This window comes from Pogona vitticeps, chromosome 5 (genome assembly GCF_051106095.1).
Source record: "Pogona vitticeps strain Pit_001003342236 chromosome 5, PviZW2.1, whole genome shotgun sequence".
Taxonomy (NCBI): Eukaryota; Metazoa; Chordata; class Lepidosauria; order Squamata; family Agamidae; genus Pogona; species Pogona vitticeps.
Genome location: NC_135787.1, coordinates 94,791,574 through 94,812,247, shown reverse-complemented (window position 1 = coordinate 94,812,247; position 20,674 = coordinate 94,791,574). Strand labels below are relative to the sequence as shown.

The window sequence follows — 20,674 nt, the reverse complement described above, 5'->3', positions numbered from 1 at the left end:
GGCTTCTATACTCACAGTTAAGCGAAGTTTCCTCATAGCGCCACCATTTTCGCGCCCTCGGTAAGCGAGGGCAGGGCACGAAAATGGTTGCGGCAGCCATTTTGGGTCGTCCGGCGGCCATTTTGGAGCCGCTGAACAGCTGATTTCCTGGCGTCGCAATGCGAAGATCGGTAAGCGAAACGCTTACCGATCTTCGCAATGCGAGTTTTGGCCATAGAGGCCATCGGTAAGCTATACGATGCGCTCGTTAAGCAAGGCACCACTGTACTCAAAAGGAGAGGATGAATCCAAGGCAGAAATTAAAACATATACATTGTGATCAGTTTGAGAAGGTATGGAGGAAAGGCATTCAAAAAAGAAATGGGAAGTTAGCTGTTAGTTTTATTTTTAAAAAGTTTATTAGGGGCTTGTTGAAAGTACTAGTTAATAACGATGATGATGATGATGATGATGATGATGATGATGATGATGATGATGATATTCTTAAATTAGGAAAGTCTTGCGGAAATTGAATATAAAATTGACAGGAACATTACAAAAGTCTTGGAAACCCTTGAAGAGATAAATACAGAGGCTTTTTCAAACATATACTGTATGGAATATTTAAACTTTTTCAAGTATTACAGTACTTGAGGAACACACTGGCCAAAATCCTCTTGCACAACTATATTCATGCAACTCGTGGTTATATCTGTAGTAGTTGTACAATGGCTGCCGCAGAACTGTAATCTTCGAAGCGCTTTCAACTATGCAATCCCTTGTTGCCCAGTGTAATATCTAACATATTTATTTATTTAGTTAGTTATTTAATTTATATCCCGCCTGCCTAGTCGATTAAGATCACTCTAGGCGGCTTACAAAAAACATACAACAATATATATAAAAACAGTTTTACATAGAGAGAAAACTTTGAACAAGGAAGACAGAGAATAGGGAGAGGAAAAAAAGGGAGGTCAGGAATTAACTGAGGGGAAGGCCTGCCGAAACATCAATGTTGTTAGTTGATTTTTGAAAGTACCCAGCGAGGGAGCCGCGCGGATATCAGGAGGTAGATTATTCCAGAGGCGAGGAGCCACTGCCGAGAAGGCCCTCCAGGCCTCCCTCAGCATTAGGCTCCTCAGCCTCACCTCCTGGCTCACGCGAGTGACACGGGTAGATCTTGGTGGGAGTAGGCGTTCCGCCAGGTATCGAGGTCCTAAACCGTTTAGGGCTTTATACATAAGCATCAACACTTTGAAGTCGATGCGGAAGTGGATGGGCAGCCAATGCAATGCGGCCAGAGTGGGTGAAATGTGTTGGTATTTTTTCACACCACTGAGGAGTCTGGCCGCCGCATTCTGCACCACCTGAAGTTTCCGCAGCAGCCTCAAAGGCAGCCCCACGTAGAGCGCATTACAGTGGTCTAATCTTGAGATTACGAGCGCATGCACCAAGATAGTGAGCGCCCCCACATCGAGATAGGGCCACAGCTATTTCCACCAAGCATAATTTTACATTATGCTGGAATGAATTGGATATTGGCCATTATTGGATGTTGTCTATTGGGTTGTTGGATGTTGTCTACTGGGTTGTCTATTGGGTTGTTGTCTAATCATTCCTGCAACAGTCCCCCCATTGTGTACCGTAGCCAGGGTGGATAAAAATCAACAGTTTAATTCAAAATTTAAATTTAAATTTTTTTTAAGATAATCAAACAAAAATTAAATTTTTAAAAAATTTAAATCAATTGATGTAAATTTGTTTTAAATGAAATCCATCCAGACCATAGCTACAAGAACCATATGAAGCAAGTTCATAGTACCCTGGCATAACCTTTAAATTCAGTATTGTGCTGGTTGCTGTAGGTTTTTCGGGCTGTATAGCGCAGGGGTGAGGGCACATGAAAAATCTGAACTGTGTTCGGGGGCCGAACCAACTTTACTTAAAAGTAAAATGAAACAGAGATGTTATGATTCTTTTTATTTTAAACTTGTTAATCTTCACAAATACTAAAGAGGTTTTTTGCGGTATGTTAAAGATAAGCAACTGATCAACTTTAGACAAAAAGCTATAAATGGTTTTGATTTTCAAAACTGTCCGCAGGCCGGACAGGAGCGGCTTGCAGGCTGCATGTGGCCCTCGGGCAGCACTTTGCCCAGGTCTGGTATAGTGCCTCTGGAATTCAGTTTTGATAGCAAGATGATAAGATGCAGACATAGAACTCAGAAAAGCTATACAGTATAAAATGTACAGTGACCACTTCCTTACTTTAGCATATTTTTAAACCTGTGCCATATCTGAGCAACCACACCAAACAAAATACGAAAATTCAGTGGAAAACAATAAAAAGTATTGCATGCAAAACACTGTTAAAGGTAGCCTAGTGAATTGTAGTTGTGTAAACTGTGTGCTGCAACACTGGTAAGGCCGCACCTGGAGTGCTGCATACAGTTCTGGTTGCTGCACCTCAAAAAAGACATAGTGGAACTAAAAAAAGATGGAGAAGAGAGTGACTAAAATGATGATTGGGCTGGGGTACCTTCCTTATGAGGAAAGGCTACAGCATTTGGGCCTCTTTAGTCTAGGGAACAGGGGCCTGAGGGGGGACCTGATTGAGACATATAAAATTATGTAGGTGATGGATAAAGTGGATAGAGGGAAGCTCTTTTCCCCCTCATGCAATACCAGAACCAGGGGACATCCACTCCAATGGAGTGTTGGGAGAGTGAGAACAGACAAAAGAAAATATTTATTGACCCAGTGTGTGGTTAGTCTCTGGAACTCCTTGCCACAGGATGTGGTGATGGGGATATATAATCTCCAGGCTAAAAAGGTACCCCAAAATGCCAAATGCAGGAGATGGGTACCAGGAGGCAGGTATCTGGTTGTCTTGTGTGCTTCCAGAGGCATCTGGTGGGGCCACTGTGGGATACAGGAAGCTGGACTAGATGGGCCCTTGACCTGATCCAGCAGGGCTCTTCTTATGTTCTTAAGTACATTACATGAAAACTGTGCAGCTGAACTCAATTTCTTGTTTCAATCTAGAGTAAGCATGTTTAAAAAACTTCCATTAATTCCAGTGGAGTTTACTGGTGTATTTTAATCACCATCCCCCAGGGAGGGAGGGAGGAAGTCTCTCTCTCTCTCTCTCTCTCTCTCTCTCTCTCTCTCTCTCTCTCTCTCTCTCTCTCTCTCTCTCTCTCTCTCTCTGTGTGTGTGTGTGTGTGTGTGTGTGAGGGAAGAAATCATTGGGGTTGGGGAGGTTAGACCTTTTTGTACTTCCATGATCCTAATCCTCCTCAGGCCCATTTGTGCTTACCCAAGAGTCTGAAAGGAACTGATCTTAGTAGCATGCTCTGTTTTTTAATGTAGGATTTGGTTTTAGTTCTAAAGAGGTTATCAGAGCATGGATAATTGTGGCCAGGCTATCTCCATTTATGTAAAATCATGGATGCAGAATTATTCTGAGCTATTAAACAGTTTTATGGTTAACTTTACTTTGTCAGAGATGGGGGAAAAGAACAAGGATATCTGACTATGTTCTTGAGAATGAAGGGTAGTATAATGCATGGGGTATATATAGTCTATGCCTGTTCTAGTTCACTCTTATGTGTTGATAAACTTCTAGTCAAAACTAATGATGGACAAGCTGATTAATCCAAGCCATCTGCTTCCTAGAGCCAGAAATATTTCAGTTTAATTAATGCCAATCTGAATACATATTATTCCTGTCATACACCTGATTATAATGATTGTTAGACTGGTAGGTTTTATCAGACTGAAGAAGTAGTTGCTGGTCTTTGTGGATCACACAAATGAGCTAGTCCTGCACATGTGCAGCATGTCTCATCTTCTGGAGCTGAGTTGAAGCATTTTGATGGGAGCTGCATCTGCTTTTTAGCAAAGATAAAACCATGCCTTTCCTTCAGTTCATTTTCATCTGCCATGTGGATCACAGCACCTACCATACAGTTTGAGCTTTTCTTTTCCTAGCTTCTGACCTTTCACCTTTCTTAATAATTCTAAAGTCTTGTCCTACAGTTTTTGGGACTTCTGGAATTTCCCACCATTTTTGCTTCTTGCCCATATCAACCAACCATTCTCTGCCGAACCTTTTGACTGTTGGCAATACTGCCCCATGTTTTCCAGGAGCTTTAAAAAGAAGTGCACTTAAGACGGCAGCTAGACAGATGAACGTATCTAGTGCTTCTTTTGCTTTGGAGAGGGCCATATTGTAGAGAAATGTCACCATTGTCAGAGCTTCTCAAAACTGGCAGCTGCATCTTTAGGATTCCTCTTGGGACAAGGTCCTCAAAGCCTCAGACTATGCTGAAGAGATCTGGAAACCTGAACCTTGCTTGGTTTGATCTAAGTCACATCCTTTGACTGATCGGTGTTATGCTCCCCTATCATCTCTAAACATGCTGAGCACTTGGGTTTCATTGACAATTCCTGTCAGCAGCTTCCACTTTGCGAGCTGTGATTCATTCCTACCAAATTTCTTGCAAGTGTGCTCAATCATGCTCTCTTTCTTGTAAGAAGAGTGCAAGAAGGACAAGGATGCCCTGCTGACACAGTTAGTTACATCACGTTTGTATTACTGTAACATGCTGTATGTGAAACTGCCTTTGAAGATGGTTCTGAAACTTCAGCTGATACAAAATGCATCCAGACTATTGACTGGGTGGATGCATGTAACTTCTCTTTTACAGCAGCTTCATTGGTTACTGGTCTGCTTTCGAGCCCAAATCAGAGTACTGGTTATGTCCTATACAGCTTGGGCCCAGGCTATCTGACAGACTCCCCGTATATCCCTCTTTGGGTCTTAATATTGTTGAGGAATACCTTTTTCTTGATCTTGTCACCTTTACAGGTTATGTTTGACAAGGACCTGAGAGTGGGCCTTCTCAGTGGCTGCCCTCTGGTTGTGAAATGCCTTCCTCTGTTAAGCAGCATGGAGTTTTTCTCATCATGATTTGGGGGCAAACTCACCAAGTCCTTCCATATCTCTCGAGCTCAATCTCAGGTTGTGGTCACACCAGGGAAATGTTCTCCTGTGCTAATGTTACTTTCCATACTTTTGTTGTACTGAATTGCGGTCACGTGGTATATATACCTGGATGAATGTCCCAATGTCTTAACATTACCAGTTCATTTTATCCCATTTGAGTCATTATGACCAGCTACACTATGGTACTGATTTATTTTCTCTTTTTCTGGGGTAGTGCAGAATGTTTTAAAAAATCAACAATGCATTGATATATCGGGTAGGGCTTCCTGTTCAGTAAAATTTCCTCTGGTGCGCTGGTGCCTCTGGAAGAACTGCATTGCACACAATGGACCTGGTACCCCCGTCCAGGGCTGTGTCACTTGCCAAACAGTAGGTGGAATAATGCAATACTTACCAGTGCTCTGGCATATCTGGCTGTTGACGTAAGTTTATCTACATACAGAATAATAGAATAGTGAAATTGGAAGATGTTTATAGTTTATCAAGTCCAATCCTCTGTTCAATTCAGGAATACAAATCTTTTCCCAAGGTGCAGTAGTTTGCACTGATCCCTGTTGAACTTCATTCTGTTGTTTTCACCCTATCAAGATCATTTTGAATTGTGTTTCTTCCAGAATATTAGCTATTCCACCCAATTTTGTGTCATCTGCAAATCTGACAAGCATTCCCTGCACTCCCTCATCCAAGTCATTAATAAAAATGTTAAAGAGCACCGGACCCAGGATTGAGCCTCGGGGTACCTCATGTTACCTCCTTCCAGTTGGAGATGAAGGCAGTAATCATCATTCTCTGAGTATGATTCTGTAGCCAATTGTATATCCACTTGACTCTTGATCAATCCAGCCAACACATAGTTACCTTGCTAATCAGGATATCATGGGGCACTTTGTCAAAAGCTTTGCTAAAGATACAGTGGTGCCTTGCATGATGACGTTAATTCGTTCCGTGAAAACCCGATTAATGTGTTCCTAGGGGCTTCAAACTCACCGTCCAGCAAAGATCCTCCACAGCACGGCCATTTTCGCTGCACTTGTAGTGAGGAATCTGTGCCAGAAAACAGCGGGCGGCCATTTTTTTACCTGGCAGCCATTTTGAAACCTCCGATCGGCTGTGCAAAAATCATCGCTTTGCGATGATCGGTTACCGAAACGGGACCGATCATTGCAAAGCGAAATTCCCCCATAGGGAACATCATTTTGCGATCGCTTTTGCGATTGCAAAAAAATCGACGTAAAGTGATTTCATCGTCAAATGGAGCTCTCGTAATGCGAGGCACCACTGTATACTGTTTCTACAGTTTCTACAGCATTCCCTCTATCAGGGAGGTTACCCAATCAAAAAATTAGATCAGATTAGTTTAGCAGGATTTGTTCTTGACAAATCCATGTTGGCTTCTAGTTATTAGTGCATTGTTTTATATGTGATTGCATAGTGACCGTTTTATAAATTATTCCAGAATTTTCTCTGTGATTGAAGTCAGACTGACTGGCCTGTAGTCCCCAGGTTCCCCTTTTTTGCTCCTTTTGAAGATAGGGACAACATTAGCTCTCCTCCAATCATCTGGCACCTCACCTGTTTCCCATGATTTTAAGAAAATAATGGATAGTGGTTTTGAGAGTTCTTTGGCCAATTCCTTCAGTGCTCTTGGATGCAGTTCATCTGGCCCTGGTAGTTTGAACTCGATCAAGGTGGTAAGGTATTTCTTGACTATTTGTTAATCAGTCTTTGTTTTGTTTTGTTTTCAGGTCCTCTCTGAGCTTTTTGTGATGCCACACTGGCTTTTTTTTTTTTTTTTTTTGGCTGCCTCCCACCTTTTTTCTTGTTAGAATTATTTACAGTTGTGCTTTTATAATTTCTTTTTTCAGAAGCTCCCACCCTTCTTGGACTCCTTTTCTTGTTAGGATCTCCTGCTGTGGGATTTTACTCATTCTTCTTCTGAGAGTATTAAAATGGCATTTTAAAAAAATCCAGCATATGTGGGTGGCTACACTGTTTTCCTTTGAAATAAAGAATTTTAGTAGAAAATGGTCACTCTCGCCCAGAGTTCCCTTACTGCCACTTCCTCCACCAAGTTGTCTCTATTGGTTAGAATCAAGTCAAGGATAGCTAGTTCTCTGATTATCTTTTTCTCTAGTTACGTTTTTGTAGGAGAAAATTATCAGCCACACAAGCTAGGAATTTCTTGGAAGGACCATACTTTGCAGAATTTGCCTTCCAACACATATCCAGATAATTGAAATCTCCCATTGCTATTACATTGTGTCTCTTTGAAATCTGTGCAATTTTTTTTTCAGAAGTTTCATTCACATCCTCTCCCTGATTGGGCGACCAGTAGTAAACTCCAACTACCATGTTCTTTTGGGTTTTTGCCCCAACTAGATTGATCCAGATGCTCTCAGTCGGACATCCAATCTCCTCCTTCTGTATTTCTGTGCAGGAATGCTTATTATTTTACATATACTGCAACTCCACCTCCCTTTCTATTCTCTCTGTCCTTTTCGAACAATTTATAGTCTTCAATTGCTGTACAGTAGTGCCTTGACTTACGAACTTAATCTGTCCCAGAAGATGTTTGTAAGTCAAAATGTTTGTAAGTCAAATCAGCATTTCCCATAGGAATGCATTGAAACCCAATTAATCTGTTCCGGCTGTTTTTTGTTCTTATGTCGAGGCATGGTTTGTAAGTCGAAGCATTAGTTTCCGTAGGGACTAATGCAAAATTGGTTAATCTGTCTTCTGCCACTAAGGGGAGAATTTTTCTTCTTTTAACCTAAGATGAACTTAGGTTAAAAAAGGGCAGTGAAGGAGGGAGGGAACAGTGGGGAAAAGAGGAAAGAAAGAAGGTCATCACTGGGGCACACAGACCCCTTAGACAAAGGTTTGTGCTTTTAAGCACAAAAAGAGAGAAGATAGAAGACAATGGGGGGTGAAAGAGAGAGTTTGGAATCTAAAACACATTTTAAACCCACACATTTTACAACACATTTTAAACCAAGCGACTTTTAAACAAAACACATTTTAAAACAAACCAAGCAACTTTTAAACAAAACACATTTTAAACCAAATCAAGCACATTTTAAACCCACCCACCAACACCTTTTAAAACAAAAGAGAGGTCACTTAGCTTTAGAGCCCAACAGTCAGACAGACCTTTGCAAACAGTTTTCTGATTTTAAAACCAAAAGACTAAAATTCATTTTAGAGGCCAATAGCCAGACAAACCTTTGCAAACAGTTTTCTGATTTTAAAACCAACAGCCAGCACAGAAACATAACCCCCCACCTAGCCCAAACCCAAGCTGCAAAACCCCTGTACAGTAAATACAGTGTACTCACCCAGAACAGGCAGTCTCTCTGTTTTAAAAAAGAAAGCCAAAAATCAAAAAAAAAAAAAAAGCCAAAAAACCCACAGTCCGTACAGTACAGTATCAGGCAGTAGGCAATCTGAAGTCTCTCTCCATATCCACACTCTAACTGCTGGGGCGAGCGAGGTTGCAGACAAGCAGCCTCTTCACTGGCCAACAGTTAACTGAAAGTTCAAATTTCCCGCCTTCCCCGTGGTGTTTTTTTGTTCATAAGTCGAAACTCCATTCACAAGTCAAAGCAAAATTTTGCAAACGGAGCTGTTCGCAACTCTAAATGATTGTAGGTTGGGACATTCATAAGTCAAGGTACCACTGTATTCCAGTCATGGGACTCATCCCACCAAGTTTCAGTTATTCTTATCAGGTCATACAGTGGTGCCTCGCTTAGCGACGTTAATCCGTTCCCGGAAAACGTTGCTAAGCGATTTCATCGCTAAGCGATTTTAAAAAGCCCATGGAAACGCATTAAAACGCGTTGAATGCGTTCCTATGGGCTTCAGAACTAACCTTATGCGAAGATCCTCCATTGGGGCGGCCATTTTTGGTGCCTCTAAAGCGAGGACACACAGCGGGCGGCCATTTTGAAACCGCCGATCAGCTGTTTAAAAAGGGTCACTTTGCCATGATCGTTTCCCCGTGATCATCACAAAGCGATTTTTTCCCAGAGGGACCATCGCAAAGCGATCGCTTTTGCGATGACCAAAACCCCGTCGCTAAGCGATTTCGTCCCTCAATGGAGTGATTGCTAAGTGAGGCACCACTGTATTTGCCCTCCTGAACTAAAATTTCCAATTCTTATTGTTTGTTTCCCATACTCCTGCCATTTGTGTATAGATACCAGAGATTGTGTGATTTGTGACCTGTCTTTGTACATTTTTATGAATATTACTACTAACATTAATGTTCTTATTGCCCCCCCCCCATTTGAACACTTTGATCTGTTCCTCTTATTGTGAGTAAGGCTTCACCTATCTTTAACTCTGTGCTAGCGTCTCTCTCCCCCTTTCAATTCAGATTAAAGCCCTCCTACTGAAGTTCTTCATTTTGTGGCCAAACACATTTTTCCCAGTCCTTGCTAGGTGCAAGCCATCTCTTGCTAGCAGCCCTTCTTCTATGAAGCTTAGCCCATGGCCCCAGAAACCAAATCCCTCATGTCGACACCACCTTTGTAGCCAGTCATTCACTTGGAGTATTTTCTTTCCTTTTCTCTTCGTCTTCCAAATACTGGTAGGATGGATGAGAAAACTATCTGGGCCCTAAAGTCCTTGAGTTTCCTTCCCAGAGCTTCAAAGTTTGACATGATTTCTTCAAAGCTCCTCTTGGCTGCGTCATTTGTTCCCACATGGACAAGAAGAAAAGGATGTATGTCTCCGGGTTTTATGAGCAATGGCAACCCTTTCATTACATCTCTTATCTGATCTCTAGGGAGACAGCATACCTTGCGAGTCCATGGATCTTCCTGTCATATTTCAGTCTTCATTCCATGCAGTTAGGGAGTCTCCTACTACAACTACAAATATCTTCTTTTTGTAGGGTAATTGATTTGGACAAACCAGGCACAAAAACATAAAAAATATTATAGCAGGGTAGCTGCGCAGCACTAATGGCTGCCACCTTCCCCAGTTACTTGGCTTCAGAAAAGCATGTCATACATTATGAAATGTTACTGCAAGGCAAACCCAACAGCCCATGCTTTTCAAAAAAGAATGATGGAAATTTGGAAAAGGAAAAACTGAAACAGTGACATAACTGAATCATAATTAATGGACCAGAGAAAGTTTATCATCTGGAGTGTTTTCAGAACTGGAAGTGCAAGTACTAGAAGAAGTGGCAAAAGAAATATCAACATAGAACAATGGCCATAGTATGGAAGACAAATGGGTGGCGGTACAGTGGACCCTCGACTTACAGACGGCTGGACTTACAGACTTTTCGAGTTACAGACTTCTCTGGCTGCAAAATTTAGATTTGACTTGCAGCTGGAGAATCGACCTACAGACCAGAAAAAAAAACTAAACTGAAACAGAAATGGAACAAAAACAACCAGTTACGGGATTAATCGGTTTTCAATGCATTGTCGGTCAATGGAGATTCGACTTGCAGACTTTTTGACTTGCAGCCACCATTCCAATACGGATTAATTCCTTAAGTAGAGGGTCTACTGTAGACACAGTAGTGGAAGAGAACATATCAATAAAGGAACAACTTATGGAACAACCGAGAAATTATGTGTTGACAGAACGGCAAACATCACTGAGGGGGAAAAATAGTAAACCATATTAGCCAGAACACAGAAAGACAAAGGCTCTCCGATTTTAGCCAGTTACAAAGTAAACCAGTAAAAGATCTACAGAGTGATGCAAATATAGTCATCAGAAAAATCCCAGCAATACGCCACACGGAACAAACCCCTCATGCATAGCACAACTCCCATAACAACCCTGGAACTTGGAACAAGCTGCAAAAAATCCAGAAACCTCCTAGTACTCCAAAATGGAAAATTTGGCTGGAAAGAAAAATAAATTACATACAGACATTAGCAACCTAAAACACTTGAAAGATTCAGAACTTAAAAATGAAAAAAATAAAAACCAGACTGTGCAAAATATATAACCTAAAAAGGAAAACAATAGTTGAAAATATGGAAGAATTAAAGCAGCATGTAACAAGTATAGCAAAGAAAATTGAAATATATGATGGACACTTGAAACAACCTACATAAAACATGCAATTTTAAAATAACCGACTATTGTTCTGTACATCACTAGGAGAAAATGCAGCGCAAATGAAATTAAACTCGTGTAAAGATGATGCTCCAAAATTTTGGAAATAAATGTGGGAAAGCCCAATTGGACATAACAAAGCCGTCTCATGGATTAAAAAACATTTGTAAAGAAACTCAAGGAACACAAATGGATGATATTGTAATAACAACTGAAATGATTAAGAGGCAAGTAAAGGCTGTGAAAAGTGGAGTACACCTGGTCCAGGCGAGCTGCATGGATTTTGGTTAAAGCATTAAATCTCCATCAACACATAGCAGTGCAGTTTAATCATTTACTCTAAAATTCTACAACTGAAGATTGGATGACAACAGGCCATTTCTGATCATAAAAGATTGTCAAAAGGGCAATGAACCCAGTAATTATCAACCAATTATTTGTCTTACAACAATGTTCAAGCTCCTCTCAGGAGTATTTGCAAGATCAATATATAATTACTTAACTGAAAACTCCCTGTACCCAAGGGAACAGAAAGGGAACTTTAAAAAGTCAAGAGACATGAGAGATCAGCTGCTTATTGATAAAAGGAATGCAAAAACCTTAACATGGCCTGAATAGACTATAAAAAGCATTTGACTCATTGCCACACAGTTGGATTAACCCCTGCCTTAAAATGTTTGGGATTAGTAAAACCATTGAGAAATTCCTCAAGAAAAACATGGAAAAATGGAAAACTGTCTTAACAGCAAATGGTGAAAAAACTGGGGAAGTTTAACATTAAAAGAGGAATATTTCAAGGGAAGTCTTTGTCACTGCTGCTGTTTAACATCTCACTAATTCCCAAGTCAATTATTATTTTAAAAAACTGGATTGGGCTACCATAGTTCAGAACAGGCATGAAAAATCAATCATCTCTTATACATGACCTAAAACTATATGCAAAACTTCCACAGAGATAGAATCACTGCTAAACAGTGCAAATATCTAGTGAACATATCCAAATGTGTAGCTCTGTCTGTGCACCATGGCAAGGTCCAAAAAATAGATGGAATAAAGTTTAAAAATGGCAATATTATAAAATCACTATCAAGTGATAAAAATTATAAATACCTTGGAATACTAGAAGCAAATAACATTGTGCACACAAAAGTTAAAGAATTGACAGAAAGGGTATATATCAAAAGGCTGGACAATCTTAAAATCAAAATTAAATGGTGGAAATAAAGTTGAAGTCATAAACACATAAACACATGAATGGCAGTTCCATTAATTAGACAACCAGCTGGAATAATAGATTAGAAATTAAAACAAATTAGAAAAATTGGATCTGAAAACACTGAAACTCATGAAAATACATCACACACTACATCCAAAAAGGACCATGGATTGCTGCAAATTCCAAAAGATCTCCTGTATGGAGAATTAGTGCAGGGAAAGCGCCACAGAGGGAGAACACAGCTGCAATACAAGGATATCTGCAAGTTGGATCTGAAGGCCTTAGGAATGGACCTCAACAGATGGGGAACCTGGACATCTGAGCGTTCAGCCTGGGGCAGGAGGTGCATCATGGCCTCTCCCATTTTGAAGAGACACTTGTCCTGCAGGCCGAGGCAAAAAGGCAGTCCCAAAGCCAGCAAAATCAGGGAACTGGACAGAGGACAGATTGTATTTGTCTTCTGTGTGGAAGGGATTGTCACTCTCAAATTGGCCTTCTCAGCCACACTAGACGCTGTTCCAAGTCCTCTATTCAGAGCACGTTGCCATAGTCTCTTGTGACTGAAAGATGCCTAATTTGCTGCAAATACAGCAGATAGTTGAGGAGGAGAAAATAAATCTAAATGATTATATCTGTACAAGCAGAGAAAAATTACTTAAGGCCGTGAAAATGGTGAATATTTTGAAAACAACAGAAACAAAGGCTCAATATAGGAAACAACAATTTGCAAATAAATTAAGCAGCTTGAAAAATAAACCATTACATGGACAACACCAGAGAATTGTTGATGGAAAGCATGATCATAATTCAACATGTGTGTAGCTAAAACTGGGAACCCTTAAGAAAAAAACCAAAGGCTTGATTTTTGTTGCATAAGAACAAGCACTCCAAACCAATGTGCTGAAAGCTGAGATCCAAGGAATTAGTGCTAACAGCAGCTGTTGACTCTGCCAAGAAAAAGATGAAACTGTGTCACACCTCATCTGCCACCATCCAAAGATTGCACAAACAGATTACAAAATTAGACATGATAGAGTGCCAAAATTAGTGCACTGGTCATTGTGCAAAAAATAAAACTCACCAGCCTCCAAAAACACCTGGGAACATCAGGTAGAGAAAGTGTCAGAAAATGAAGACGTCCAGTTCTTGTGGGATTTCCAAATCCAAACCAATAGACACCTTGAACACAACACGCCAGACATAGTAGTAATACTCGTATGATATCCTATTAGAATTACTCTTTGACTTGGAACTATCTCTCGCTAATTCTCATATTAAAGCCAAGTTATATCAGTGGGAGTCTGAACATTTAAGAGACCTCCTTAATCCTACATGTTCTCCAAACTTTTTCAGTTTATCCCCTGCTTCAGAATATCCTTTAAATTATTTCAGTCTACTGATTAATCCTACGTTGCGGAGAGCTTTTATGCTAGCCCGGTTTAACATCTTTCCATCAGTCATGCATTTTGTCTGTTTTTCCAAAATCCCTAAAGACAAAGGACTTTGCCTTTTCTGTCATTTGTTGCCTGACACTAGACCATATTCTATTTAAATGCCCAGCACACCACTCCCATCAGAAACTCTTTTGAAATTATTGACTGATTCCTTTTTCGGATCACTTCCCTGATCTTCTCCCTATTTTCTTGAGTGACCACTGTGCTCCCCTCACTGTGGCGGTGGCAAACTAATTAACTGAAATTTTGAAACTTATTGTTGCCTTATAATGTTGAACTTTCCTTTTCCCCACTTTCCAGGTAATACGTATCACTTCTCATCATTTTGTACTTCATCAATATTGATTGTGTCTATTTGCCCTGAGTTTCTTTCCTGTTTATTTCTCTGTCCACACTGTTTAATGCCAATAAAGGTTAACGTATCGTATAGTAGTAATAGAACAAAGAAATGTCTGGATCGTTGACATGACAATTCCAGGGAATGCCAGAGCTGAAAATAAAGAATTAGGAAAACCAACAAAATAAAGAGACCCGGCCATCAAAACATCTCACTTATGGATGAAATACACTTCAGTGGTTCCCATTGTCATCGGGGGTTTGGGAACAATATGAAGAAACTTCACACAGTACTATAAGCAGTTGCAGATCTTAGAAATAACACCATCAGAGCTACAAAAATTTGCAATATTAGGAACATCATACATACTGCACCAATATTTCACACATACTTAGGTTTTTGGTTAAAACTTGTATCTGTTACATAATACCAGCCAATGTTTTTATAATTTTGATTGACTGTGCCTGGTGTTTTTAGCAGCAGCAACAACAACTGTACCAGAAAGGACATTAAAAAAATTGAGATGCTTTTTGAGAATAGATTTTTAAAAAACAGACCATTGGTTCATTGCTAAAACAAGCTAAGTGCTGTTATATAAAAGAAATAAAGATAAGAGGATTATAGTTTTTAAATAATGTGGTCATTGTTTATTCTATACTAAAACCAAAGGTGTAATTCAAAGATGTTCTGTACACAATCAAACTCTTACCTTGTGACTTTTCAATTTCAGTATATTTGATAGCACGTTAAAATATGTGGTATTTACTATGTTTAGTTATTCACAGAGGTAAAAGTCCAGAGGTCTATTGTGTTTCAGAAAGGGAGCTATCAAGTAAACCTCCCCAACATTAGTACTGTATAAGAATTCTTCCCCTATAACCCTCAGCTTTAGCTGGCTGTACTTCAAGCCTTACTCTCTCTACTGTCTACTACAGAAACACAAGTGAATACACACACAAGGATCTTCTTAACTGTGATACTTGTTGCATTGGACTTCTCTAAAGTTAAGCCCTTTTAGGAGGCTATATAGTCTACAAGTGGATCCAAAGATATTGCCCAACTGTTGATTTTGGATGTGTATTTTCTATGGACTGATTTGGCAGTTTTTGTTTCTGTGTGTAGATCAGGTTTTCTTGCATGCTTTTTTACTCTTTCCCTGGCATTCCACAAATATTTCATCTAAATGAATTTTAAAATACAGTAACCATAAGTATTGTGCTTTATTGCAGGGGCTGGTGTTTTTTTCCTCTCTTGCATGGAAGGCGAGAAGATCAGCTTTCTTTTTGATTGCATCGTTCATGGCATCTCTCCAACAAAAGGTCCCTTTGGCTTACGTCCAGTCCTACCAGGTTAATAATTCAAGTATAGCATAACTACTTAAAGAGAAGGGAACTCACCTTGAATAGTACGTTTTGCTCTGATTCAAATAAACTCCAAATGCCAGAACTGGAAGCGCAAAATGGTTGCCATTGCTAAATGTACATTTTGACATGTCCATTTCCATCCACTTTGTGGCTCATAATGTTTCCAGCTAGATTTTTCTTGGGATTATTTAGGCAAATAAAAGGGGCCCCAAAATTAACTGTCAGTCAGTCTGACTGACTTTTATGCAAACTGTTTTCTGGACTTGTGTCAGACTAGACTGAAAATTGCTAGTCAAACTGTTAAACCAGAGGGTTTGAAATAAACAGATTTGTCAGGTTTGTGTGTTCTTCCTTTTTAGGCAACCCTGGGGAATAAGCAGTGCTTCTAGATGAGGCTTTTATCGTACGTAATGTATAGTTTGCTTCCTTCATGGAAATTTATTGAGCTCCAGATATGGTCACCTTCAATTTGCAGCCCTCCTGTGTTTTCTCATTGCTTCTATTATTTTTAACCATACAAAAGCTGTTAAGGAAAAGAACTGTATAATGACTTTGAATTACAAGCAGTAGGAGCCCTCTGTCCAGAAACATACAGAGTTGCCGTTAGCTTAATTCATCAGATTATCCTGCTCTTGCTCAGTCTGCCAATTGTAAATGAATAGTGCCTGTTTTTAATTTTTAAATATTTAATTGTCAATCAATCCAGCAGCTCCTGTAGTAAACTTAAGTACTATTAAGTGGTGTTTGCTCTCTACCCCTTCCCCTCCCTGGCACATTGCTGTAGCAGCAGCATTCTAGATGTTATAAAATATGAGAACGAAGGTGATAAAAAGGGAAAAGATGGGGACCTACCTGCTCGCCCGTATTTGCTGTTGCCCAAGCTTAAGCAAAATGAGCTGGTCTAAGTGGCAGGGAGAAGAACCCATTTTTACCACTAACTGGCTAATACCCACATTTCTACTCTGAATTTTATTTCAAACTGGAGAAAAGCTAACAGGTAGACGGAATCCAGTTTGGAATGTGTGCACATACTATTAGATTGTCAGGTTTCTTGCCTAAACATCACTGGTGTCACAGAGTGAGACTAATTTCCCTTAACAAACAGAAATTCTTGGTTGGTGTGCACAAGATTATATCTTTTAAAAAATGGAGACAAGAACACCTACACTTTGAAATATTCCAAGCAATCACAAAGTTTTCACAAACGGTCTAGATGAAGATTCTGATATGTATCTTACCAGATCAAATAAGGACAAAGCTTAAAGGAGGGTAATCTCTATTTCACCTCCCACGTTCTGTCAGTTGCTGAAAGCAGTGCCTATGTTTAACTGTTCAAAGATTTCTCAAAAATATAATAATAACTGCTATCAGTATTTTGTGTAGTTGTTCTTTCATGGAAAAAGGAGGGAGGATTATCTTGTCTGCTGAGAAAACATGGATCTCTTAATAAAAGCAATTCTTCTAGTCATAGCAGATGTCCTTCCAGTGTGATGTGTCAGCTAGGATGGATGAAGTACTGGGGAGTACCATTCCTTCTAATACTGAATATGAAGAATCCTATGATAATTAGGCCGAACTACAACAGATTTTAATTGCATATTTAAAAATATTTTAAAAGCCCCAAATATGGTAATTCTTCTTTACAGAGAGATTGCTTCTGCAGTCTCACCATTCTGTTGCCTTTTTCTGCACCTTTTTCAGCTGTACAGTATCTTTTTATTCAGTTCAATTCAATCAAACCTTTATTGGCATACACAAAATACCTAATCAAAACTACATTCAGTAAAACCTGTTTGCAGCTTTCTGGAACAATATCAAAGTTTGTTTAGATTAAAAGTAGTTTTACTATTTATGCCACAAGACACACTCTCCACCCTATCCTATGTACCTTGTAATAATAATAATTAAAAATGTTATTGTCGTAATTAGCCTAGTGATTACATCAGAGGATCCATAAACCTGACCAAGCAGGGAGTGCTGGTTCAAAATGTGCTATTTTTGCCTGTTTACTATGTGTGCTAAGAAGCATGCTACTTTCTCCACCCTGTCTTCCACCCTATCATTTAACAGAAGCGCATTCTGTCTATATCTGACCACCCTCTTACCTTGAGCAATATTGAGCCCAGATATTGAGCGTGGGGTTCTGAATAGCGAGGGCAATATAAACACATGTGTACCAGTATCTTTTTAATGAAGTGGCAATCAGAACTACACAGAGTATTCAAACCCTTTTATGCTTTAGATTTTTGGACAGGCATTATGAAATTACCATTTTAATTTTTATCTTTTTTGTATGATCCCTAGCATGGGCTGGTTTTTTCACAGTTGCTGTACAATGGACGTACATTTTAATTGAGTCTTCCAACATGAAGACTTTTTCTTTTTTCTTTTTCTTGGCCAGTCACTAGCAGTTCATACACTGATCAGGGTGTATCTTCTTGTTTACATGAGCATCACTTTTGCATTTGGTTCTTTTGAAATTCAATTATTATTTATTGCCCAGGCACCTAGTTGGAGTGATCCTTTTGGTGAGTCTAGCAATCCGACTTTTTCTCTTTACCTCACTGAATAATTTTGTGTGCATACCTAAAATAAGACTGACACCAGCTGTGTTGTTTTGTCTAGTAAGGTGAATGGTTAAATAAAGCTAATCTCAGTTATAATCTGATGGTATCTTTTTGAAGATCCTAATGCAAATCCCACATGCATGGAAGAGAGAGTGGCCCATGAAGCTTTGCAGTTAGAGAAACGCCTAAGCCTCCTATCCCATACAAGTTTCCATGGCAGAGGAGGTAAGAACATGATATAGTTCAGTTTTTAAAAAAATGTTATTTCCTAAAGCGTCTGTGTTAGAAACTGAGGCGTCTAGTTATTATCCATCCTCAGAGCTTTAGAAAGATAATGGAAGAGGAATTGTCATTTTATCATTTAGTGGCTGGAATCTTTCTGCTCAGCATAGTAAGTTGCAACTAGAATAGGCTCCTTGAATCAGTGAAACTTACAGAGGAGTTGACTCACCAAATTCCCACTGAGCCAATGAGCATACTCTAATAACTTATTACAGTAAGCAAAAGGATTTCAGTTATCATCTCTGTAAGTCTGCATCTTCCTTTAGCCTGGCATATTTCTGTCTACCGTATGTTGGTGGGGATAAAGGGCAGTACTGTGACATTCAAGTTAGAGCTGTTCACTGAGGAGAGCCGCCTGCCGTTACCATCGATTGTGAGAACTGTCATCACTGAAATTTGTCAGAATCAGCTTGGTAGAGTATCTGGTCACAGCAGGAGTTTATTAAGGTTAAGTTTTATTGTTCAGATCTAGGAAGGATCCTGCTGGGTACTGTGGAAGAATTGTCTTGGAGTGGATTGGGTTGATGTCAGATAGGGCTTTTCTATTTGTTTTTGTGGGGGGGTTTGGACAACAAATCCCAAAATTCTGTGAGTCCCACCTAACAGACATAAAGACACCTAAATGTGGATCATCTGGAAGAAAGACCTAAGCTGGAAGGCTTCATGGCCTAGCTCTGCCTCAAAAAGGAAGCTGCTTTGGTTCTTGTTGGGAGCTTGCCTTTTGAATAAGAAGCTGGGCTGAGCTAGGCCATAAGCCTTCCAGCATAGACTTGACTGTTTTGGAAAGACAGCAATCAAAATTTCTAAGAGCTATATTACAGCTCCCTACATGTGCATCAAACACAGCCATAAAGTTGGAAGCTGGGCTAGTAACTGTTGAGGCCAGACTATGGATAGCTGCTGTAACATATTGGCTAAAATTGAATCATAATACCTCAGGGCTAGTCCATTTGACATTACAAGATTGTTTTGTCCCAACATGGCGAAAAATGCTGGAATGTAAGCTGTGGTATTATGGATTTTCACAACAATATCTACTGTCAATGAATATGATCCAAGCAAAAATTTTGATTAAGCAAAGGATCCTAGATATAGAAAGACAACATGATATAAACAAGGCCAAAGGATTTATTAAAATAAACTCCCTGAATAGATTGCTACCTATGCCGTACTTAAATGATTTAGAGTATCCTGAAAATAGAAGGGCCTTCATCTTATTACGCGTGGACTTGTTGCCATCTGTGGTGTTGCTGGGAAGGTACAATAATACCCCCTACGAGAGTTGGTTATGTGTATGTGGTGAGGGGACTATAGAGACACTGAGTCATGTTATCCTAGAGTGTAAAATTTATGAGCAGATTCAGGAATGGCTCATAAAACCTTGTATACCTTCTTTGGATGGCAGAGATAGAAAGGAATGCCTTCAGAAGCTTTTGGAAGATAGGAATAAGGAGGTAACAAATAGAGTGGCCAGGTTTGGACGGCTAGCGATAAAATTAAGGGATAGCTGGATGAATGATAATGATAGAATAGGAAGTACTTGAGATATGGTATAGAATATGGAGCTGATTTTAGTCTAAATGGTTATCAGATGTACAATCTTACTGCTGTTATGTCATTTTGTTGTGCATTTTAATGTATATGTATATGTTTGTGGTTTTAACGGTCAGCGGATATAACCATTTTTTATGCTGTGGGAATACCTCATACCCCATCTGAGGACCCACCTGAAACGACTTGGTTTTTAGAATTGAAATACATGTACATTTTAATCCTCTTGTATTATGTTTTTAATTCAGCATTTTATAGAAAGTATGTATTTGTATATGTACTTTTTAAACCTGCTAGTTCTGTGGATGTTCAGTTGGCTTCAAGCAAGTGTATATTTTTATATTTATACCTATGTTTTAAATCTGTGGATGTTGGATGACCAAAGTGGTCAAAACAATAAAGCTATATCCATCCATCCATCCATCCATCCATCCATCGATCGCTGAGCTAGGCCATAAGCCTTCCAGCATAGACCTTTGTCCCGGGTGAGCCACTTCAGGTATCTGTAGTAACCTCTCTGTCAGGTGGGAGTTCCAGATTGGAGAATTCTGGAATTTGTAGTAAAAAAAAATACCAAATAAATGGCATATCACCAATGTCAGAGGATTTATTGGGTATGCTGAAGCATGAGTTGAAGAGAGAGAGAGAGAGTAATCAGCCAGAAGATGATCTAGCCAAGGCTCCACATAAAGCATTCATACTTCTCACCTAGTATGTTCAACCATCAGAAATGGTTTAGCCCTAAAGATACCACAGTCCTTGCATCTGCCTTGGCAAACTCTGAAGTGCCTTATGAATTGAGAGATGGCCCCGATATTGTCTCGTT

At 39.6% G+C, this 20,674-nt stretch overlaps 1 protein-coding gene across 3 annotated transcripts in view; it reads left to right on the top strand.

Moving 5' to 3' along the window:
* The window catches only part of DOK7 (docking protein 7), a 69,831-nt gene that overhangs the window by 15,583 nt on the left and 33,574 nt on the right, over nucleotides 1-20,674 (top strand). For all 3 annotated transcript variants that reach the window (XM_073001009.2, XM_020815400.3, XM_073001010.2), the window contains 2 exons: nucleotides 15,314-15,433; nucleotides 18,133-18,240. In XM_073001009.2, the coding sequence (XP_072857110.2) occupies nucleotides 15,314-15,433; nucleotides 18,133-18,240 (228 nt within the window). The remainder of the gene's footprint in view (nucleotides 1-15,313; nucleotides 15,434-18,132; nucleotides 18,241-20,674) is intronic.